We start from the raw sequence: 24858 nt of genomic DNA, 5'->3' as shown, positions 1-24858 counted from the left end.
TTTAGAGGGCGCATCGGATAGGAATCTATCCGATTTGGCTGAAATTTTGCATGACGTATTTTATTTTTACTTTCAACAACTGTGTCAAATAAGGTTCAAATCGGTTCATAACCTGATATAGCTGCCATATAAACCGATCTGGGATCTTGACTTCTTGACCCCTAGAGAATCGGTCTATAGCCCGATACAGATCCCATATAAATCGTTCTCTCTATTTTACTTCGTGAGCCCCAATGGGCGCAATTCTTATACGAATTGGCTGAAATTTTACACAGGTCTCCAACATATAATTTAATTGTGGTCCGAACCGGACCATATCTTGATATCGTTTTAATAGCAGAGCAACTCTTTTCTTATATCCTTTTTTGCCTAAGAAGAGATGCCGGGAAAAGAACTCGACAAATGCGATCCATGGTGGAGGGTATATAAGATTCGGCCCGGCCGAACTTAGCACGCTTTTACTTGTTCACTTTTCCATTTACCTCTCACTACAGGTCAAACTGGCCACCTTTTCATGGTGGGCTACCCATTCAACCGTAATTATAAACAATAAATTGTAATAAATTCCACAGAGAAATCATAGAATAGCAGTTTTCTAAACATGAATTTTTGGTTTTGAAATTTCTTTAAACTTCAAAATGTTATCAGCTAACACGAAAACGGAACGAACAATTTTGCATGTGTTTTCACAAAGCAAAACAAAACAGCTGACACGATTTCCTACATTAATGATATGTTTACGAGAGCATTACCAGGCCTATACTTTTACAATTATTGAAGCAAAATTTGTGTTGGCGCAGCGACATGTCGCTGATATTTTGTTCAAAGGGCTCAGTACAAAGTATATTCATTTGCAGGTAGTGGCAGTTGCCCAACAACAAAATATTGAGTGTACTATCTGTCAAAATCAGTCTTTAGTGTAATTCTGATTTTGTGTATGTTACTAGTTCGCGCCATTTTTGGTTGTTTGTGTGTGTTATGATCCTTAACTAAATACACAAACACAACCAAAACTCGTTGACAGATAGATTACTTCGCGAGAAAAAATTGTGCTCAGCTGTTTACGGTACACTACCTTGTAATTATGATCAGTACCACTTCTACGGGATGTGAGGATGCACTTATAAGGTGAGGTCATGCGAACAGATCAGTAAAATTTTTTATTTTTGTTTTGATTTTGCTATATATCTACATGTTAAATGCTTGTTACCACAGTTGAATTTTCTTCTAAGATCTTAAAACGATGTTTTATTTGGTCGCTAGATTCTACAAATCGGCAAGAAAATAGTGTTATTATAATGAAAATATGACTTTAAAACACATTTGAAGAAGATAAATTGTAAAAAAAGTTTATTTCTAAAACGACTTTGACATTGGCACTTACAGCATTTGCCAATCAAGCTTGTTTCGTTGGAGGTAGATGTTTGTTGTTGTGCTAATGACGCTACCTCTTAATAGTACCATTGGAATATGTTTGCATTTTCTTCGTCAACATTTTAATAGTGCGTTTTGACAGTTGTTCGGGCGAAAAGTCGAAGTCAGAACAAGGATTAACTTACAGAATTACGGTATAGAACACAAAAGCCAAACAACAACGTACAACAAAGACAACAGTTGCTGTGTTTTATTTTAATACTATATACGAACTTGTTCCTGTAAACGAAATCGGTAGAATCTTTCGAATTCAGTTTTTGGTCGTGTTTTTTTATAAAAGTAAAAGGTTAGATTTTACCAAATTCAAATTGGATCAGACATTTGCTTGTGAAGGGGTAGGACTTCACACAAATTATTTTTGTCGTTGTAGCAGAGTGTTATACACTGGGGCGGCAGCCTTTGCCGGCTGCCATGTGATTATACAAATGTAACATTCTCGTAAAGAACTGAACAATATATTTTGTTACATATCTTAGGAGTTTTTTTATGCTGTAAATTTATTTGAATGAACTTTGATTTTTTCCAATATTTTTCTAAGTCTTGTGTTGCTGCTTTGTGATTTTTGCAAATTGTTAATAACGGGACACGTTATCAAAAATTAGTTTAAAAAAAGAAAAGCCATTTGAACCTTGAAGAATTAAAAGAAGCAATGATAAAATTATTTTCTCAGCTAGCTCATTGGAGTGCTAAAGGGTTGGTATTATACTTTGCTTTCGGAGAAGCCACTGAAAATTTTAATTGTTTCCGAGCGAAAGTTGACAGCATTCAAATGTTTTCGTTTCCATACCAAAACACGTTTCTTTATCTGCACTTATTGCTCTGTCTTTCTTATATAGTCTTTTGTTATTTTTCTCACTATAATCAGAGTACAATCTTTCCGCCTATTTCAAACCAACAAAGTAGCCTTTGAGTGGAGCGGACGTGCTTTCATTTCACTTTCAAAGAAAAAAAATCTGCATCTCGGAATAGGTACTACCTATTACGAAAAAAATTAAAGCCTTTTTGGAGTAGGCCAGAAATTAACTCCAAAGACCCAACAGCTGCGGTGGTGGCGTCAGACCGTAGCATATTATTCTCCTCACCTATAGGTGCGGGTGCCTTAGCTCCTATAGGTGTGGGCCTTAGCACCTGTAGTCGAGATTAATGCTTCAAGCGCAAAACTAGTCGTCAGACTAATTAATGAGGAAGAGACGGATAAACCAGAGTTCACAGTTCGCCCCCAGCCTTTCAGTGCACAGGTCCTCCGCAGCGTTTAAGTGAAGGTGATGTTTCCGACTCGAATTCAGACAGCGACAGTGTCAATGAACAGTCATCCCAGCTGAATGGACAGAAGATCGAGAATCCGGTGCACGAGGAGGGAGACAGAGCAGTATGTATCGGCAGCGCAATCTGGTGAAAGTGCAGGATGGTGGAATGGGTAGGACTGACCTTCAAAACATTTCTACGGAAGCTGAAAAGAGAAACAGATCTCCCAAAGAGCATAACACAGCTGAAATGCTAAAGAAGAAAAAGTGCTCCCCGTTTTCAAGTACTCTTTGAAAACCAAGCTTGCACTCCCGCAATGGAGACTCCAAACAGTGTCCTGCGGAGGAAGAAAGTCGGAACTGGAACGAAGGAAGCCCTCACGGCCCCTGAGTTTTCATGGGGGACTGTGATTTTCAAAAGGATGCCACAGCCATCACGGAAGGTGAAGATGGTCGCTGAGAAAGGTAAGGATTCGCTCTCTTACGCCGGAGTGACAAGAAAGCACAACAGCGATAAGATGACCCATGGAATCATCGATATCGATTGTGCATCCGGTAGGATTCCAGCAGATCGTCGGTCCCAGGTGAGGCATTTGGTAAACGAACAGGTTATCGAACATGTATTTAACTCTGAAGGTGGTCCACCCATAGAATTAGAGGGGACATCTTACTGACTGCGCTTTGCGTCAGCGATATGTATCGATACTGTCAAAAACCACGCTGGAAGTATCCACACTCCCTGGGGCGCAAAGGGAGAATGATGGGCATCCTAATGCTCACAAAGGCGACGGTCTTCATCACGGATATGGGCGGTGAAATCGCGAGGGAACGCATGATAGAAGTCTTGAACAAGCAAAACCAGGATTTGGTGGTGAAGAAATGGGAGGCTTTCCATAGATAGGAAAAGGAGGAAGGAACTCTCCTCGTGGTGGGCATTGATCAAGTCTCCGTGACAACTTTGGCTTAGACTAAGGGCATGGTGTACTACGGGGCCATGGCCGTATTGAGAGGTGCAGTAGCGGGACACTCGATAACACATAACGGACAGGGGGCCGACGACGTAACAATCACTGAATCTCTCAATATTGGAAAGACTAGGATAAGAAAAGATCCAGATCCTTTCTCGAGATTAGGAAGACTAGGATGGATAAAGATTCTAATGCTGAAACATCAGGCAGTACAATGACAGAGAACTCAATGCCGCCTAACGCTAATATTGGAACATCAGGCAGTGCGGGTTGGTAGATTTAATACAGCCTAACGAACAGGGAACCGAAGATGGGATCAGTATCGACCTTCTCAAGATTCGGAAGACTAGGATAGGCAAAGATTCTAATATTAAAATATAAGGCAGTGCAGTGACGGGAAACTCAATTCAACCTAAAGAACGGGGAGCAGACGATGAGACTCGGCCGAGGACCTGCGTTATTTGTTATAAAAATTTAAATTATGTATTTTCCCCAGAGTTGTCAACGTCGCATACAACAATGATGAGACAGGAAGACGGTGGAGCATACCTGTCATCACTTCACCTGCCTTTCGACTTTCCGACAGCGCCACCTACATCGAAGCTGCAACTGTTGATGAGGAAAGCAAAACACACAGGAAATGAGGTACTAATAGGGTGCGATGCGAACTCTCATCACATTTCATGGGGTAGTACCAACATTAATTAGCGGGGCCAAGCCCTGGCAGAATCTTAAATACTAACGACCTAATATGTTCGCAAAATCTAATCGATGAGATTTAGGATTGGAGGTTCTCCATTGAGCATTTCTTCTCATTCCATCAAGACATTAGGTTTGGAATAGCACGGTCATTGCCGAATCCGATAAGTTTCCGTAATAAATTGAAAACCAACTGGCCGAAATTCAGAAGGCTACTCAGAAGAAAACTTGGGCAAGATAATTTAGATTGTTCAAGCATAGAAGACATTGATAAAAATGTCAACAGGATTACGATTGTAATGGTGGGTTCTTTCGAAGATAGTTGTCCTCTCCGAGAATGGAAATCTGCCCAAGAAAAACCCTGGATGACTGGGGAGACTCGCAATATTGGGAAAGGGGTCCGCAGACTTTTTAAAAGAGCAAGTCGTAAAAACAGCGGAAGTTTATTTAAATGTGTATTACACATGGCTCAAGGAATACAATAATATTACCAGAGTGACAAAACGTGCCTCCTGGAGTCATTTCTGCGAACAGGTCGATAGCGAAAAGATGAAAAATTTTCTTTCAAAAACCCATGTCCAAACTTAAACATTAGAAGACATGGGAGTAAGAGCAGAAACAACGGAGGACATGCTATGGCTTTTGATGAAAATCCATTTTCTACAGGATACGACGGGACTCACGGAGACGGAATCTTGGAATAATGACGTTGATCGAAGGTTTAAAATTACGGAATTTATGTTAAAGGAATCCTTGAGGAGCTTCAAACCATTTAAGTCACCCGGACCGGCGTAACCACAAAAAGAGGCAGACTATCTGACGCCTCATCTGGCCAAAATTTTCACAGCGCGACTTGCATATACTCCGAAAGCGTGGCAGGAGGCAAGGGTGGTGTTTATACCCAAGCCCGGCAAGGCAAGTTATGGGACACCAAAAGCCTACAGACCTAAAAGCCTTACATCCTTTATTCTCAAAACAATGGAACGTATTGTGGACACCATGATAAAATGTAAGGCATGCAGCAGACTGCTCAAATACATACAGCATGCCTATGTCAAGGGAAGGTCGGTGGAGACTGTCCTGCCCGAGGTTGTGCATAAAATAGAAGAATCCTTCGATGCCAAAACGTACACACTGGAGGCATGCATTGACATCGAGGGGGCTTTTTACAATGTGCGGACCGACACAATGGTTCAATCCTTAAACCAGTACCGGGTGGACCTGGTCCTTAGTGACGGGATAAACCATATGGATAAATTGTTTGTCCATGGCATAAATATAAGAGAGAAAGTGTCACAGGACACGACACAGGGGCATTTTATCGTCACTCCTTTGGGTGACCATCATAAATAACCTATAACAGATGCTGAATGAGGAGGGATTTGAACCCGTCTGTAACGCAGACGATGCAATAATACTTCTAAGGGGTAAGGATCCGAACGAGCTATGCAGAAGGACCGAATGGGTCTTGCATATGGCATATGACTGGTCTAGACTCAGAGGTCTCAATCTTATCCCAGAAAAGACTGAAATATGCCTGTTCACGAGGAAGCCGAAGATGGGCCAATTTGACGCACCACGATTCCTCAATAGAACGATTTCGAAATCTGACAGGGTCAAATACATAGGAGATCTTGGACAGGAAACTGAATTGGAAGTGTCACATCCAGGATCGTACCGAGAAGGCTCACAGATGTTGGGCACTATGTAGACGTGCCGTAGGCTTGAAATGGAAACTGAATCCGGGAATAGTCCACAGGAGCGTGATTAGACCAATACTTACTTACTCCTCGGTTGTTGTTGTTGTAGCAGTTTATTGTGTTCTATCTTTCGTCTGCTTGATTCTGTTGAGTGTCTAGACTAAGGAACTCTGCGACTAAGATGGGGTGAGTCCTCAGGGATCTGGGTTTGAGTCGAGTGGGTCTGGCCGGGCAGTTAAACAGTTGACAGCTAGAGGACAGAGTGGCCCTGGGGTCTACATTGAGAACCCAAGGACTGAGATCTGTTCCGCCTGAAACGCTGAACAGAATACTCAGCTTAAAGCCAAAACAGAAGGAGTACGTTGGGCTTTGTTTTTGAGCGTTGCTTTGAAAAATGCAGCTCTGCAACAAATCCCACCTTAGCAACTATGGCGAAACAATTTAAGATGGTCTCAAGATATATTTATTTACAGATAGTGGCAGTTGCCCAACAGCAAAATATTGAGTACACTGTCAAAACAGTGATTAGTGTAACTCTGATTTTGTGTATGTTACTAGTTCGCGCCATTTTTTGTGTGTGCTATTGTTCTTAACTATCATACACACACACACACGACCAAACTCGTTGACAGATAGTGTACTTCGCGAGAAAAAATTGTACTGAGCTGTTTACTGCGCACTATCTGGTAATTATGTCATGGGTGGTCTCATTTGTACAACAACCACAAATCATATGGTGTAATCCGCCATCTTGTCATCAAGCTGATCGCCGTTTTGCCAACACACACAAAGAAATTTGTCTGCTGTGTGTATATGTGTGCGTTCATGAGCAGAGAATATGCGAAAAGGAGGATAACAACAAGGGGAATGCAAACAAAAATCTGACATCTTAATACCTTTAAACCTGGTCGGCTTTTATCAGATGTTCGCGTGAGACCACCTTTTTTAATCCGCCTTGTAAAGCAACATGAAAAAGTTAAAGAATTTTCAACCCATACATTGGACTTTTCTTTACAATTTGCAAAGAAAATCTCCGATCATTGAACTCGTTTCAAAGAGAAATAAGCGAAAATAAATAAATATTCTCCTAAAATAAATAAAAAATATATGTTTCTTTCATAGCAAGCTATTGCATAAACGTGTTGTGCTTTTGGTCTTGCAGCTGCTGAAATTAAATTTAAGTGAAATTTCTTTAATCATATTTTGCGTGAGGTTTTTGTTATCGTATCGCCTTGTATATAAGATTTTGTGTTATCTTAAATAAAAACTCATCAAAATATAATTTGTTAAAAGCTTTGCCTACATCACATTTCTATCAGGCCAAGGCGCATTTATAAGGTGGCCACCCCAGCGAATTGCACCAACAAAGCATCTTTTTTGGAACTTGATATGTCAAAATTTGTAAACAGGGCGAAGAAAATTCGATTCGCCGTGCCATTTAAATTTGTCGGCAAATTTACTTCAAAAAATCAGAGCAAGAAGAAAAAAGTTAATTAATTTTTTAATGTCAAGCAAGAAAAACAAAATTTTTAAATGTATAAAATTTCTATGAGCTCGACGACAATTTTAAATAATTTTTACTACATAGCTTATTGTAGCGATAAAATAGCTACCAAGTGAATGCCTTTAACCTTCCACGGTAGACCAGGCTAGTTCTGACTCAATTGCAATTGGGCTGCGATTGATTCTAACATCATAGAAGAGTGTCTCGATTATAACTGGGGCCGCACATCACATGTGTGAACTGCATGACTCTCTGGTGGATATGAGCTTTCCATCTGAATTGAGTTCATACGATGTTGTTGTCTGTTAAGATAGTCGAACAACAAAGTCAAAAATCAATTTAAATTACTTCCATTAAGGTCTATCCTTTACTTAACTTTTCATTACCTTTAATATTAAACGGGGTACATCCTGTGCATTTGGCCCAATCAAGTTATTGGCAACATAATTCCTATCACATATTTAATGAAGCATTTAATCAATATTTTCTCCGTTTTCATTTGCTTTTCCTCATTAGTATCTATCTCTATTTTACACGGACTGTTTTAAATAAAAATTGTTTATAAAAAGATTACTATTACTGACAACACCTTTTCTTTCTCTTCATAAAGGCTTAATAGCCCAACACCACTAAACGACTGACGTTTTCTCAACTGCTAATCTCTTTTAAAAGTTCTGCAGTGAAAAATGGCAGCCTTCCATGGCCAGCCATCTTTCAATATACATACATAGATCTGTCCCTCCTTATTGTCGCCAGTCGTCCTCTTTGCGCTTCTAATACTACACCCCTTTGCAACATTTTGAAGTCCATTTTTCTCCGACTTCAACTTAAGAGAAAGCCGCCTCAGATTCGTGGTAATTGGCAGTTCTCGAAACATATGGGAATCTGTCACAATAAAAAAAGACGGACTGGTCTCATTATCTTTCTTCCTTAATCCTAATTAAAAAAAATCTTTAATGATCATTAACCCCGGCCATCCCATATCAGAGATGCAAGACTTCCAACCTTTTACCGAATGGAATACATCCCGCTGGATTATCATCATCAGACCGGTCTATTTGCCTATCATGAGTTGAACAAACAAATGGATGAGGACGGTGTCCATTGCCCTCCAGAGGTGGTGGTGTTTGTCAGCCAAGTATCCACATACAGCAATACACCAATGGACTCACACCAAAAAACCAACCCTTTTTGAAAAAAAAACCCACAATCGACGAAATCGATCGTGGACATGGCGGTCCATGAGAGTCATTACCGTGGACTAGCATCCCTCGAACTCCTCCGCATAGTGGAAATCGTTGAGAGTTCGGGGCGAGCAGCCCTAGAGGTCCGCAAAAAATTTAATTATATTAACAAATAAAACTGCATTTGTTTCTTTTGAAATAATTTTGTTTCATTATTCGTTCATTTTGAGGGGGTGGTTTTGTTTGAAATTACAAGATATATGAATTTGACAATGGTCCACACACTTACGTTTGTGTGTACACATGCACGTACGTTCGCATATGGGTTGCCCAAAAAAAAAACCTTGCTTCTCTCCCATACAATCATATTTTCATTTTGTACTTCGGTAATTCAGTAAACATGTGGTTGAAGAAAAAAAATTGGTTACAAAAACGTCTAGAGTGGAAAAAATTATTTTTAATAATTTTTAAAAAATATAAATTTATAATGCGATTTGATGTTTGTAAAACAAGAATCCAAAAAAATAAAATTATAGAAATAAAATTTATTTATGCATTTGGTATTCTATTCTATTCTGCTTTCGGAATAGTCGTGGAAACTTTTAATTGTTCCGCGAGCGAAATTTGACGGTAATTAAATGTTTTTGTTTCCTTACCAAAACACGTTTTTTTTTTGTCTGCGCTTATTGTTTCTATTCTTTGGCTAATAAATAAAGAAAAACGAATGAAACAAAAAAAAAATGAAGCTGGCAATGGTTTAAAGTGTTGCCACTTTGATTTTTATGCCATTTCTCTCACTATAAGCAGAGTACTACTTTTGCTCCTCCAACATTTGCCAACTTTTTTTATATGGAGTTTGAATACATCCCTGTTGAAAAGACGAACATAATACTCAGCTTTAGGCTGGGATTCTCATTCTCCCTTGGTACAATTAGAAGATAAAGTCATAAGCCCAACAACAATGAAATCAACGATACAACCCTGTGGGGATGGTGAAGCAAATTTCTATTAGGCTGTTAATCTTTTGTACCCTGTCAAATTGACATTCTAGTTTTTATTTGCATTATCATATGTAGCAGCTACATGATCAAAAGAGATGATTATAAACACGAAAATTATAAATTCAAACAATAAAAATGTGAAAAAAAAGAAACAAAATGTAAAAAACCTTCTAAAATCCAAACAAAGCATTTGACACTCTAGTGGGATTTGGATACAACTCTGAAATTGGAAAATTTGATCGGCTGGGCTTATGACTTTACCTTCTAATTGTACCAAGTCATTCTCCGGTTACAATTTATCGTATCGATATTCTTCTGGTTAAAGGAATTTGGTTTTCCGAATATATGCTTATCCTAACGACAAATCTTGACCGGCAGAAGGGTTCTTCTTTTAAGTCATTAGCGTAAAAAAATGATTTTTTTTTTGTTTCACGTGCTTTTAGCTTTAAGGCTGGTACTATATTAATTTTTTTGCATTTCAGTTTCCTGTCCAAGATCACATCTAATTATTTGACCTTGCCAGATAACGAAATCGTCTTTTTGAGGAAACGAGGTGCGTTAAATTGGCCCACCTTCATCTTCCTCGTGAACAGGCATATTTCAGTCTTCTTTGGGTTAACATTGAGACCTCTGGGTCTAGCCCAGTCATATGCCATATGCAAGACCCTTTCGGCCCTTCTGCATAGCTGGTTCGAATCCTTACCCCTTAGAAGTATTATAACATTGTCTGCGTAGCATACGGGTTCAATTCCCTCCTCAGTCAACATCCGTACTAGGTCATTTATGGTGGCCATACATAGGAGTGGTAATAAAATGCCCAATGTGCCACTTTCTTCCTTATATTTATGCCATTGGACACACAATTTTTCCTCCTGTTCCTTAGCATATGGTTTATCCAGTCTCGAAGGATCGGATCCACCCGGTCTGGTTTAAGGATTGGATCAGTGTGTCGTTCCGCACATTGTTGTTGGTGTTGTTGTAGCAGTTTATTGTGTTCTATCTTTCGTCTGCTTGATTCTGTTGAGTGTGGAGACCCAGGAACTCCGTGACTAAGATGGGGTGCGTCCACAGGGATCTGGGTCTGAGTCGAGTGAGTCTGCCCGGGCAGTTAAACAGGTGACGAGTATCGTGCGGTCCCTGTTTACAATCGGGACATACATCTTGCACGTCGGCATCAATCCTAGCTCTGTGGGAATTGAGGCGGCTGCATCTGCCGGAACGTAATTGAGCCAGAACTACTCTGGTTTGCCGGGGGAGGTCGATTTCTTCGGGTGCAATGGGTGGCGGTCGTTCTCCAAGGACTACATTCACCCGGTAGCCAATTAACGCATCTGCTACCGTGTCTGCATGAATGTTGTTCAGACCCGCTTGATACGCCGCTTGATCTAGAGGTTCTCTCTTGTAGCGCTGAACCTCACGCTCTAGATCGTGTAGATCTACCTTAAGGCTTCAGGGCGGTGAGTATCTATCCACAAGATGATGATTTGGATGATTTCTGCGATAACAGCCCAAAAGGTATTGCTTAGACAGCATGTAGTTATGTCTTCGCACTGGTAGGATCTTTGTCTCCTGATGGAGGTGGTCCACATGAGAACTAAGGAGACAGCCCGTCGCAGTTCGGAGGGCGGCATTCTGACAGATCTGAATATTATTCCACGGCGTGTCACACTGGCGCTGCATAACTTACCACAGACCGGCCAATTGCTTTGTACGTAGTCAACAAGGTTTCTTTGTCTGCACCCCAAGTGCTGCCAGCGAGTGAGCGCCTGATGCCCCCCACCCATGAACCCACCTATGAACCACTAGCTGTATGACGAAGATAGCATAGTTACACGTGTCAAAATGGATGAAGAAGCCCCAACAAAGAAGTCTTTTGAAGGCAAACACGGTGGTACACGCAAACCGGGAAGACCAAAATCCCGATGGTAAGATCAAGTGATGAGATACACCTCGAAACTTGGTGTCAGAGATTTTAGAATGAGCGCAAAAGATCGTGGCGCTTGGAACGCTATTCTACGTTCTACGCTAGTGGAACAAATATTCTGTTATAGCCAATTAAAGTAAAGTAAAAGTAAGTAAGTAATGGAATGTGTCATTGCTATTCGTGGCGTCTTTGACATTACATTAACTAAGACTGACATAAACGATATCTACTACAACAATAATGGAAAGAATGTCATTGTAAGATTTAATTCAGCATTTGTCCGTGACAATATTATGGATAAATATTTCGAAACGAAACAACTGAGGCTGTCTGATGTCATTGGTGGTGATATATCGAGCAGAGTTGACTTGAATGATCACCTGTCTCCAGCTTTAAACCGACTTAACTACATTTGCAGACGCTTGGTAAAGGAAAAAAGGGTTAGCAAACTTCGTTTGCTCCATACAAGTATTTCAAAAGTACGTATTACGCACAATGATGGTTCGAATTCAGTGTGGTGCTATGAGGACTGCATACGGATCCTTGAAGACGTCTAATGTACTCTGCACGTCTCTTTTTTTAAATTGATCCTTTTTTCATCTTTCAATTATATGCTACGATCTCTAAATTCCCTTATCCCTAAATTCCACAAATGACTGGCGACCACACAGATAATTCACGACCCATCGTTTCAGTCCTGGCTGGAGGGACGTGTCCTCAAATAATTTGGCATGGCTGATGTCCTCAAATAATTTGGCATGGCTGACCGTGTCGAATGCCTTCGATAGGTCCAGTGCCACGAGGACCGTCCTATCACATGGCCTGGGTTGATTGAAGCCACGGCAAATGTGTGTGGTGATGGCATGCAAAGCTGTTGTTGTGCTGTGCAGTCTCCGAAATCAATGTTGATGGTCGGCGAATGGAAATTCTCCTACGAGGCTCGGGAGGAGTAATGCCTCAAGCGTCTTTGCCACTGGTGAGAGAAGGGAGATCGGTCTGTACGACTCCCCCAAACTCAGGTCTTTTCCAGGCTTCAGTAGCTGGATCACTCTGCCCATTTTCCAGACATCGGGAACTATAAAAGTGTTCAATGACAGGTTGAGGACAGTGGTAAGGTACTCAACTCCAGGTGAATCCAGATTCTTCAGCATCAATGTAGAGATTCCGTCGGGGCCCAACGCCTTGGAAGATTTGGCGCCACGGATGACATTCGTAACTTCGTCCACGGTAAATTGTGATGGCTGTTCATCGGCTCGGAGACCACGAATACGGCGAATGGCTCTCCTCCTTGTCCTGTCTCTCGCGGGATGCACAATAAATTGACGGTTGAACAACCTGGCGCTTCTCTTCGGATCAGTCACGGTTATCTCGCCAAAAGTGACTGAGGTCCTGTCATCCCGTCTACCGGGGTTCGAGAGTGACTTAACAGTGGCCCATAGTTTGCCTACACCGGTGCCAAGTTACATTGCTCCAAGTGTTCCAGCCACAAATTCCGCTTATGTTCGTTGACTACCCTGTTTATTTCCAGATTCAGCTCGCTGATTCTGGGGTTAGCTGGGTCCATAGCACGAATACCATCACGCTCGTCTGCGAGTACCACTGCTTGCGCCGGGAAATTGGGTCGCACTTGTGGTATTCGACCGGCTGGTATAAAGCGAGCGGCTGCTGCGTTGATGATGTCTCGGAATTTCCTCTCGGCCACAAGCACATCAGAGGGGGGTGGCAGTTCACTGAAGCGGCGATTGGTATACTCTCTGAAGCCACTCCAATCGGCCTTCTTATAATTGATAAACGTCCGGCGCTCAGAGGTTATGAAGTCGGGTGGTCGGTCGATGGTGAGAATTATGGGGAGGTGGCCTGACCCCAAAGAGATGACGGCTTGCCAGTATACGTCACTCAGGAGATCAGGGGATGCAATTGAGATGTCTGGCGCGCTGCTGCACCTCCTCGTAATCCTAGTGGGGGCATCCTCATTCACCGTGCAAAACGTGGAGCTATCTATTTGCTCTGCCAAAGCTCTGCCACGCTGGTCGTTACCTAGGGGAGAATGCCATGACGTGTGATGTGCATTAAAATCCCCCAGAACTAGACGATTATGGCCAGATAGCAACCCACTTATGTCGGGGTTGTAAGCCTGGCCATTAATCGGGACACAGCTACCAACCGGCGGTATATACACGTTGTATTTCTCTATCTCGGCAGTACCAGACCTGACTGCTACCTCCATACATTCCATGTATGGGTCACTAGCGTCAAGCGCAGGCGAGATAGGTCTATACTGCACGGAATGGTGTATAACGAAGGCCAATCCCCCACCTCCATTCCTTGAGCGATCCTTACGTAGCACATTGTAACCGTGACAACTGTACAAGCTGCAAGTGTTGGTCAGCTTTATCTCCTGGATCGCTGCGACCGATATGCTCTTCCGAGTCATAAAATCTACGATCTCATCAATCTTGCCACGCAGTCCGTTGCAGTTTAACTGCAAGAACGATGCACTTCCCGGCATTGGCCTGGCAATAGTAGGGCTAGGGTGCTGTCGTTGGATAAATTGCCGTACGGGAGTCGAGGGGGGGGGGGTCACATAGTCCGACGACGAGGACGCCGAAGGCGACGCTTGTGACCCACTGCTGGCTATGTTCGCACAGCACCTAGCGACATATCCAGTATGACTATACTCCCGTAGCGAAGTTAGGCCAGAGCAAGAACGGAAATGTACCCACTCCATGCACCGGTTACGCCTCACCGACACCGACCGATGATGAAGGCGGTTCTGGAAAACCGAACAGAACCAGGGTCCGGGGTTCTTTTCAATCCCGGCACGGACCAGAAGCGTACGGAGAAGGCACTCCGGGATGTGCCTCCCCATGACGAAAAAAGACGAACACGTACACTGAGACGGCAGCCCTTGCCGATGAGGATTCCATCGGGTCAATCGGGTGCGTACAACCGGCTGCCATGGGATTGATGCTATATGGTGTTGTGGTCTGGTGGACGGCGCTTCAAAAGTCCACCTACTGTTCAATACTTAACCGCATCCAAAGGATGGCTTCTTTGTGCATCACAGCCGCACTGAGGACGACGCCATCTGATGCACTGAATTTAATGCTACATCTAATGCCTCTGGAAATTGTAGCTACCCAAATTGCAGCGACCACTTAAGGGAGGTTAAGGGAGCTTTCCCATTGGTTGATTTTGTTGTAGCAGTTTATTATGTTCTATCTTTCGTCTGCTTGATTCTGTTGAGAGTCAAGACCCAGGAACTCTGCGTCCACTGGGATCCGGGTCTGAGTCGAGTGGGTCTGGCCGGGCAGTTAAACAGGTGACGTGTATCGTGCGGTCCCTGGTTACATCTTGCACGTCGGCATCAGTCCTAGCTCTGTGGGAATTGACGGCTGCATTTGCTAGAACGTAATTGGGCCAGAACTTCTTTGGTTTGCCGGGGGAGGTCGATTTCTTCAGGTGCAATGGGAGGCGGTCGTTCTCCAAGGACTACATTCACACGTATTTCTGTGAATTGTGATTCAGATCGGACTTTATTTGGGCATAGCTGCCCTATAGACCGACCAACCGATATAGGGTATTGAGGCCATAAAAGATCCATTTATTACCCGAATGAAATTTGGCACAGTGTGTTCTTGTAGAACCCTACCTATTTCTGTCAAATGGGGTCTAGATCGGACCATATTTGGATATAGCTGACGTATAGACCGATCTCCCGATATAGAGTATTGAGCCCATAAAAGGAGCATTTTTTTGTTGTTGTTGTTGTTGTAGCAGTTTATTGTGTACTATCTTTCGTCTGCTTGATTCTGTTGAGTGTCAAGACCCAGGAACTCCGCGACTAAGATGGGGTGCGTCCACAGGGATCTGGGTCTGAGTCGAGTGGGTCTGGCCGGGCAGTTAAACAGGTGACGTGTATCGTGCGGTCCCTGGTAACAATCGGGACATACATCTTGCACGTCGGCATCAATCCTAGCTCTGTGGGAATTGAGGCGGCTGCATCTGCCGGAACGTAATTGAGCCAGAACCACTCTGGTTTGCCGGGGGAGATCGATTTCTTCGGGTGCAATGGGTGGTGGTCGTTCTCCAAGGACTACATTCACCCGGTAGCCAATTAACGCGTCTGCTACCGTGTCTGCATGAATGTTGTTCAGACCCGCTTGATATGCCGCTTGATCTAGAGGTTCTCTCTTGTAGCGCTGGACCTCACGCTCTAGATCGTGTAGATCAACCTTAAGGCTTCTGGGCGGTGGGTATCTATCCACAAGATGATGATTTGGGTGATTTCTGCGATAACAGCCCAGAAGGTATTGCTTAGACAGCATGTAGTTATGTCTTCGCACTGGTAGGATCTTTGTCTCCTGATGGAGGTGGTCCACAGCCCGTCGCAGTTCGGAGGGCGGCATTCTGACAGATCTGAATATTATTCCACTGCGTGTCACAAAGTTGACGTGACCACACTGGCGCTGCATAACTTACCACAGACCGGCCAATTGCTTTGTACGTGGTCAACAAGGTTTCTTTGTCTGCACCCCAAGTGCTGCCAGCAAGTGACTTGAGGACCTTGTTTCTACTTTTGACTTTATCGCAGATTGCTGTGGCATGTGGGGAGAAAGTGTAAGAGCTGTCAAATGTGACGCCAAGTATTTTGGGACACTTGATGGTCGGAATCATTTCTCCATCGACCATCACAGTCAGCTCAGTATTCACCTCACGCGTATTTGTAGTGAACAGTGTGGCTGAAGATTTGGTGGCGGATATTTTCAGATTTCTTGCAGCGAAATATGAGGCAAGCTCGTTGAGGTAGACGTTCAACCTATCGCAGATGTCATCAATGGGTGGGGGGCCTGATGCCATGATCGTACAATCGTCCGCATATAATACGATCTCTATGCCGTCTGGAGGAGGTGGGATGGAGGATAGGTAGAGGTTAAACAGAGCCGGAGATATCACCCCACCTTGGGGAACTCCCTGTTTCACTCTACGGTGTTTCGACTTCTTATCCCTAAATTCCACAAATAACTGGCGGCCACACAGATAATTCGCGACCCAACGTTTCAGGCGGAGATATCACCCCACCTTGGGGAACTCCCTGTTTCACTCTACGGTGTTTCGACATCTTATCCCTAAATTCCACAAATAACTGGCGGCCACACAGATAATTCGCGACTCAACGTTTCAGGCCTGGCTGGAGGGACGTGTTGGCGATGTCCTCAAATAGTTTGGCATGGCTGATCGTGTCGAATGCCTTCGATAGGTCCAGTGCCACGAGGACCGTCCTATCACATGGCCTGGGTTGATTGAAGCCACGGCAAATGTGTGTGGTGATGGCATGCAAAGCTGTTGTTGTGCTGTGCAGTCTCCGAAATCAATGTTGATGCTCGGCGAATGGAAATTCTCCTACGAGGCTCGGGAGGAGTAATGCCTCAAGCGTCTTTGCCACTGGTGAGAGAAGGGAGATCGGTCTTTACGACTCCCCCAAACTCGGGTCTTTTCCAGGCTTCAGTAGCGGGATCACTCCGCCCATTTTCCAGACATCGGGAACTATAAGTGTTCAATGACAGGTTAAGGACAGTGGTAAGGTACTCAACTCAAGGTGAATCCAGATTCTTCAGCATCAATGTAGAGATTCCGTCGGGGCCCAACGCCTTGGAAGATTTGGCGCCACGGATGACATTCGTAACTTCGCCCACGGTAAATTGTGATGGCTGTTCATCGGCTCGGAGACCACGAATACGGCGAATGGCTATCCTCCTTGTCCTGTCTCTCTCGGGATGCACAATAAATTGACGGTTGAACAACCTGGCGCATCTCTTCGGATCAGTCATGGTTATCTCGCCAAAAGTGATTGAGGTCCTGTCGTCCCGTCTACCGGGGTACGAGAGAGACTTAACAGTGGCCCACAGTTTGGTTGCACCGGTGCCTAAGTTACATTGCTCCAAGTGTTCCAGCCACAAATTCCGCTTATGTTCGTTGACTACCCTGTTTATTTCCAGATTCAGCTCGCTGATTCTGGGGTTAGCGGGGTCCATAGCACGAATCCCATCACGCACTTGTGGTATTCGACCGGCTGGTATAAAGCGAGCGGCTGCTGCGTTGATGATGTCTCGGAATTTCCTCTCGGCCACAAGCACATCAGAGGGGGGTGGCAGTTCATTGAAGCAGCGATTGGTATACTTTCTGAAGCCAGTCCAATCGGTCTTCTTATAATTGATGAACGTCCGGCGCTCAGAGGTTATGAAGTCGGGTGGTCGGTCGATGGTGAGAATTATGGGGAGGTGGTCTGACCCCATAGAATGACGGCTTGCCAGGATACGTCACTCAGGAGATCAGGGGATGCAATTGAGATGTCTGGCGAGCTGCTGCACCTCCTCGTAATCCTAGTGGGTGCATCCTCATTCACCGTGCAAAACGTGGAGCTATCTATCTGCTCTGCCAAAGCTATGCCACGCTGGTCATTACCTAGGGGAGAATGCCACGACGTGTGATGTGCATTAAAATCCCCCAGAACCAGACGACTATGGCCAGATAGCAACCCACTTATGTCGGGGTTGTAAGCCTGGCCATTAATCGGGACACAGCTACCAACCGGCGGTATATACACGTTGTATATCTCTATCTCGGCAGTACCAGACCTGATTGCTACCCCCATACATTCCATGTATGGGACACTAGCGTCAAGCGCAGGCGAAATAGGTCTATACTGCACGGAATGGTGTATAACGAAGGCCAATCCCCCACCTCCATTCCTTGAGCGATCCTTACGTAGCACATTGTAACCGTGACAACTGTGCAAGCTGCAGGTGTTTACCTTTATATTTTACATGTACAAAAACTTATAGATAATAAAATTTATTTTCAGCCAGAAACAAAAATAATTTATGGTTTACGGGTATTCCGAAATCACACATAAAAGAAAAAATATGTGGTTTATTAAAATAATATGTATATACAAATAATAATTTCTTCAAGAAACAATTGTTTCTCTATTTACCATATGTATATTGTCTCCGAACACAGGGGAGTTGATTAAAAATAAAAGTTTTTGTGTTTATGGGTAAACAAAGAAAGACGACATTTACTTGGGAAGGTAACCTTGAAACCGACAAGTTTGAGCAGCTTATGGGTATGATGGGGCAACAAAATGCCCTTATGTCCGAAATGACCAAAATCAGAGGGGAGATGGTCTCGCTAAATCGACGCGTGTCAGAGGCAGAACGTTCAGGACATCGTTTGAGGTTACAACTAAATGATACCATCTCAAAACAAGGACCAGGTTCAAGTTCTATTCCCGATAGAGAGGCAGGTGGAATTTGTGAAGGTAGTGCTTCTGGGGGTAGCAGAGACAACCATCAAGCTGGAAACAAACATACGTGACCATGTTCGTTCGAGGCATAACTCAAACAGACCAGAAATGTCATACAGCTCTAGGGAACTTGATACTCGTAGGCCAGTGGACTTAGATCGGCGGCATTTTAAGTTTGACGGTACCAATAAGGAGATGAAGAAGGAATGTAGACGTGCAGAGAAGCTTATTAAGGAATCTAGAGCTAAAGGCAAACTGATAATCGAAATTGTCCAAGAGTGTGAAGAACAATATACCTCTTTGGAGGCGATGGTAAATAGTGCTCAAAGGGTTATTTAGTCAACACCAGTACTATGATAGTACCTAACCCTCATATACATTCTAACATGGGAGCTCGAAATAATGAATAATGCATGCCAGAGGATTACTATAGGAAAAACTCAGAGATTGTTGATCTTGAGCACTGGCGATGACAATAAATTGTTTGCGAAAACATTCGTTGGAGGAAAAGAGGTAATTGTACTATTAGATTCTGGGGCTGGGGCATGTTGCATTCGAAAGAATGCATTTGATTTTCTAAACAGCTTGAAAAATAAATGTTTAAAATTGAATAACCAGATTTTAGAACAGCTAATGGTGGCACGGGATCGATGAAAGGAAAGCTACACTCTCGGTGGTTTGGAAAGGAGTTACGAAGGACATTGCTTTTCTTATAGTCCCTGATCTAGAACAAGAGTTTTTTTTTTTTGAAAAACCCTTGGATTGCCATTAGTAGGAGAGGTACTGCATATGCTTGCACTGGACTTGAAAAATTTAGAGAGGCAGGACCCCAAGAAACATTTATTATTACAAGATCAGTTGGAGAAACTCAAAAAGTACGCTGTTCGTTTCCTTCATTTGCTAACTTGGGTTTGGAAGGACGCCGTTGGAAGAATATAAGATTGAGGTGACAGACGAAGATATGCCCGTTAAGCAAAGGCACTACCCGGTGTCCCCGGTAATGCCGTTTGGACTCTGTAATGCCGCCCAGAGAATGTGCTTATGGATAAAGCCATTCCTGCCACGCTTAGGACCAACATCTTCGTTTACCTTGACGATCTTTTAGTGGTTTCTGCCAGCTTTGTGGAGCATGTAGTTATTGGAGAAAGTAGGGGGTCATCTGACGAACGCCGGTCTTACTATCAACGTCAAAAAGAACCGATTCTGTTAAAGTGAGGTGCGCTATCTAGGGTTTGTTGTGAGCAATGGCTGTATACGAACAGACGATTCAAAAGTAGAGGCCATTCGCGATTTCTCGGTACCACGGACACCCAAGCAATTGCGTAGATTTCTTAAGATGTGTGGATGGTATCGTATATTCCTAACAAAGGAGAACATTAGGAAATTTAGCATGGATGAAGACCACTTGGCTCCTTTGACCAACTTAAGGAATGTATAACATCCGCCCGGTGTTAGTCAACCCAGATATAAACTGTCCTTTCTATATACAGCGGTCAAAAAAAGTATTCATCATTCAATGTTTTTTTTTTTAATAAGTCTACAAAAGACAATTGGAATAAAAACATATTAAACTAATGATGCAGTAGTGCTTGTGTGATATATATGTACACAATTTCATTGTTTTTAAAGAAAGAAATAGTATTTATTGGAATAAAAAGGGCCATTTTACAGCTGAACACAAAAAATTAAACAAAAAAAGTATTCATCATTGCAAAAAAACAAAAAAATAAATAACATAATTTAAAAAAATTAATACTTTGTTATTCGACCACCGCGTCTTATAACTTCTTTTAAACGGTTTGACATCGATTGGACTAATTTAGCGGTTATATTTTGGTCTATATTAGTCCATTCCTCCATTATCACCTGTTGCATTTGACTCTTGCTCGAAAAATTGCGCGTTCTCAATTTGCGTTCGAGATGTTCCCAAAGATGTTCAATTGGGTTCAAGTCGGGACTTTGAGGAGGAGTTTTAATGACTTTGGGGCAGTTATACAGCATCCACATCTTGGTATTTAAAGCAGAATGTTTGGGGTCACTATATTGATAATATTGAAAGTTATTACCAAGCCCAAGTTTTACAGCACTATCTTTTGAATTCCTCTTTAAAATGTCAATGTAATACTTATGATCCATTACTCCATTAATAATTTCAAGATTTCCCGCTCCTGAAGCCGCCATACACCCCCAAACCATTAAACCACCTCCACCATGTTTTACAGTAGCAACTGTGTTTCGTTCTTCAAGCTCTGTATATGGTTTTCTGTACACTATGACCTTTCCATCGCACCCAAAAAGATTAAACTTGCTCTCGTCTGCAAAAATGACTGTTTTCCAAAATGATTCGGGCTGTTTTACATACATTTTTGCGAAGTTTAGCCTTTTCACTCGGTTTATTTTATTTATAAAGAAAGGGCTTCTTACGTGCAGTTCTTCCTCTGTAACTATGCCTTTTGAGTGTATTTCGAATTGTTTGTGTAGTAACTTCCTTCCCTAAATATTCCATAGTGTTTTTACGAAGAATGGTCGCATTTGTCTTCGGAGTTTTCTGAACTTGCCGCACTAGCCAACGCACATCTCCAACTGAAAGTGCTTTTGGTCGACCAGATCTTGGTTTATTGTCAACAGTTTTCGTTTCTGTCCACTTTCTGATGATGGATTGTATAGTAGATCGTGGTCTATTTAATATTTCACTGATAGTTTTTTGAGTTAAACCATTCCTGTGGTGTTTTATTATCAAAACTTTTACCTCATCAGAAACCTCGTTTTGCTTACGACCCATTTTGACAAAAACTATATTTTCAATAAAATTATATATTTGCTGTCAAGGGCAAAGCCTCCTTTACTAAATAAAACAGAAAAGGGGGATTCCCAAATAATATTTGAATTTGACTTTGATGATAGCACATCAATGATGAATACTTTTTTTGTTCTGTTTTTGGTGTTATTATATAAAATTGCATTTTTTGCGCTAATTAAATTTATTTTTTGAATTTATTTTAAAACATATTACGAAAAATAAACTATTGCATAAAACTGCATTATTTGTTTACTTTAAATTTTCTTCAATTACCCAAAATAAGTGAATTTATTATCAATTTTGCTAATGATGAATACTTTTTTTGACCGCTGTACAGTGTGACGCGTCAACACAAGGAGTAGGAGGTGTCTTATTTCAACTGGACGATGAAAAAATGAGCACCCGATTGCGTATATGTCCGCCAAGCTAAATAAGGCACAAAAAAATTATAGCGTAACAGAGCTTGAGTGCAACGCGGCGGTGCTCAGTGTCAAGAAATTTCGACCTTATGTAGAGGGCCTGCCCTTCACAGTTATTACGGACCACTCGAGATTCAAGTGGCTCATGGATCAAAAGGAGTTGACAGGTTGACTAGCGAGATGGAGCTTGTAGCTCTAAGGATATGGACTTGAAATACAACATCAGTAAGGTTCCCTAAACGTCGTACCTGACGCTCTTTCACGAGCTAACATTGAGGAGGTGGTACAAAGTTATAGACAACTGGACATTGATCTCGCAAGTCCATTTCTTCAGTCGGAGTACAACGCGCATAAAGAATGATGAAAACCAAAGACTCTGTTCTAGATTTATGCGTCTCAGAAGAATTCGTTTATAAAGTTCGCTAACGGTGATCCTTTCGGTGAGGACAACTCGTGGAAAATGTGGGTCTCTACTGAAATGCGTTATGATTTGGTTATGGCTGCTCATAATTCGCGATCCTCAGGACATGGAGGGATACACAAGACCTTGGCAAGACTCCGAGAAAAATATTTTTGGTCCGGAATGGTAACGGACGCCGAGGAGGTTATCAAGGATTGAGACTTTTAATGGATCAACCGATGGTTACCTTCCTCTGTGAATATGGTATACGACACAACGCGTTAATAGGTCCATTCTGCAGATGATCAAGTCGTACATAGGATCTGAACAGAGGAATTGGGATCAGCATATCGGAGATGTGGAATTTGCCTTGCGGAGTATAAGTCATAGCTCAATAGGGGTATCGCCGTACTATGCCCTTTTCGGCTTAAATATGGTGCAACATTGAGGAAAATCGACTACGTTAAGGACCTAAATTCAACCTTTAATAATCTTGCGGATAAATTGAAGCCTATTCGCAACAATATTTTTCAAAATCTTAAATCGGCTCATGAACATTATATATATAGGCACAATTTTAAACTTAGTAGCAAGATTCAAAATTTTAACGGTAAGTTAGCACTGCAATTTTGATAAAGACTGTGCATAAAATGATAACAGAAGAAGAGTGACAGAAAGAAGAAATGAAAATCTAAACTTAAGGAATGTCAAGTAGATGAAGAGATAAACATGAAATTAAAAACAAACATTTTGTAAATATCAATGTGAATAAAAGAAAAGACAACAACAAAATGTATGCATGCAATCAAGGAAAAATAAATTGTGAATTAAGTAAAAAAAATAAATAAAGAAAAATAAGATTATATATATGTATGTATATAGTTTTGTAAAAATAATAGATTAGCATGTAAGCCTGAGGAGGTATTTAAAGTAGAAGGGAAAATAGATTTAACATACTTTCTAGATTCTCCTTTTTTTGTTTTTATAAGCATTCAAGAAGAAAACAAAACAACCCATATTAAAATAATAAAAATATCTTTTGAATTTCAAAATGCTTATTTTGCCTGCTTAATAATGATGGTCTAAGATTACAATACATATATAAGGTGTTGTGCTTAGGGAATGCATGGCTGTTTTGAGAAGTCGGTAGGACTCAATTGACTTTATGGTCTAAACTGACGGACGACCGTGACGAGTACAGGTTTTTCCTAAATATTATTTGAGCCCAGAGGAAAAACAATAGCTACAGGTCTGATGGAGTGTAGAAGGGGTGGGCGGCCCTGATGACGGACAGAGTGGAGTGTTTGTGAGCGTGTATCTGCACCTTATTTTTTTGTTATGCCTTTTTATTCAAATATCTTCTGAACACAAAGGTTAATGTTCATGGGTTTTGTAGGTGCGATGAGCGGTGTTAAGTACCCAACCCCAATATCGGCGAGCTACCGGTTATGCAACCGTGTTCACCAACTCCCACATCACGCCATCAAGGAAATCATAACACACACATGTTCGAAAATCCGCTCGATAACCAGATCCTCCACTTCGGACCCATGATCCTACCGGATGAACTGCCAATATTGATGACTGCATAAGTCAGCTCATCTGTGTTGTGCTTCCTTGCCACTCTGGCGTAAGAGGGCAGGGGCCGTGCATTTTAGCAGTGTTATACTTTTCGAGAGATCTGATTCTCTTTCCAGCTTCCGTAGAAATGCATGAAATGTCAGTTCTATCCCTTCCAGCATCCTGCACTTTCGCGCGCTTACGCTGCCGGTACATACTCCTCTGTCTCCTTTGTCGTGCCCCGGATCGCATTCTCGATCTGCTTGTGAGCTTAGTAAGGCCATCGCTCACTTCTGCCGTCATCCCGCTGTCCTCATCTCTCGGTTCGGCTGCGATGACTGTTTCATTGACACCGTCGCTGTCTGAAAGCGAGTCGGAAACACCACCATTACTTAAAGGCTGCGGCGAACTGTGCATCCCTCTGGTTTATCCAAGATATATTCATTTACAGGTAGTGGCATTTACCGAACAACAACATATTGAGTGCACTATCTGTCAGAATCAGTGATTAGTGCAACTCTGGTTTTGTGTACGTTACTAGTTGGCGCCATTTTTCGTTGTTTGGGTGTGTGCTGGTTCTTAAGTATAATACACACACTCAGCCAAAACTCGTTGACAGAGAAAAAATTGTACTCAGCTGCTTACGGTAATTAGCGTGGTCAATCATTCACCAATCATTTTTTTTTGTGTTAATTCGTATCTTGTTCCATGT

At 42.3% G+C, this 24858-nt stretch overlaps 1 protein-coding gene across 1 annotated transcript; it reads right to left on the bottom strand.

Annotated features, from left to right (window-relative positions):
- Nucleotides 1-8929: 8929 nt before the first annotated feature.
- On the bottom strand, nucleotides 8930-15873 carry LOC131995697 (uncharacterized). Its single transcript, XM_059364596.1, has 2 exons — nucleotides 9390-15873; nucleotides 8930-9169 (listed from the first exon to the last, which is right to left on the bottom strand). Exon 1 carries the CDS (start codon nucleotides 14525-14527, stop codon nucleotides 13103-13105), a length of 1425 nt encoding a protein of 474 aa, XP_059220579.1. The 5' UTR covers nucleotides 14528-15873; the 3' UTR covers nucleotides 8930-9169; nucleotides 9390-13102.
- Between the last annotated feature and the right edge of the window lie 8985 nt (nucleotides 15874-24858).

This window comes from Stomoxys calcitrans, chromosome 3 (genome assembly GCF_963082655.1).
Source record: "Stomoxys calcitrans chromosome 3, idStoCalc2.1, whole genome shotgun sequence".
In the NCBI taxonomy this organism is placed as follows: domain Eukaryota; kingdom Metazoa; phylum Arthropoda; class Insecta; order Diptera; family Muscidae; genus Stomoxys; species Stomoxys calcitrans.
Note: the sequence above shows the minus strand (reverse complement) of the source record. Positions and strands in the feature narration are given on the sequence as shown.

Excerpts from the sequence above, each read along its gene's own strand:
- LOC131995697 (XM_059364596.1), bottom strand. The coding sequence starts at position 14,527 with ATGGGGAGGCACATCCCGGAGTGCCTTCTCCGTACGCTTCTGGTCCGT.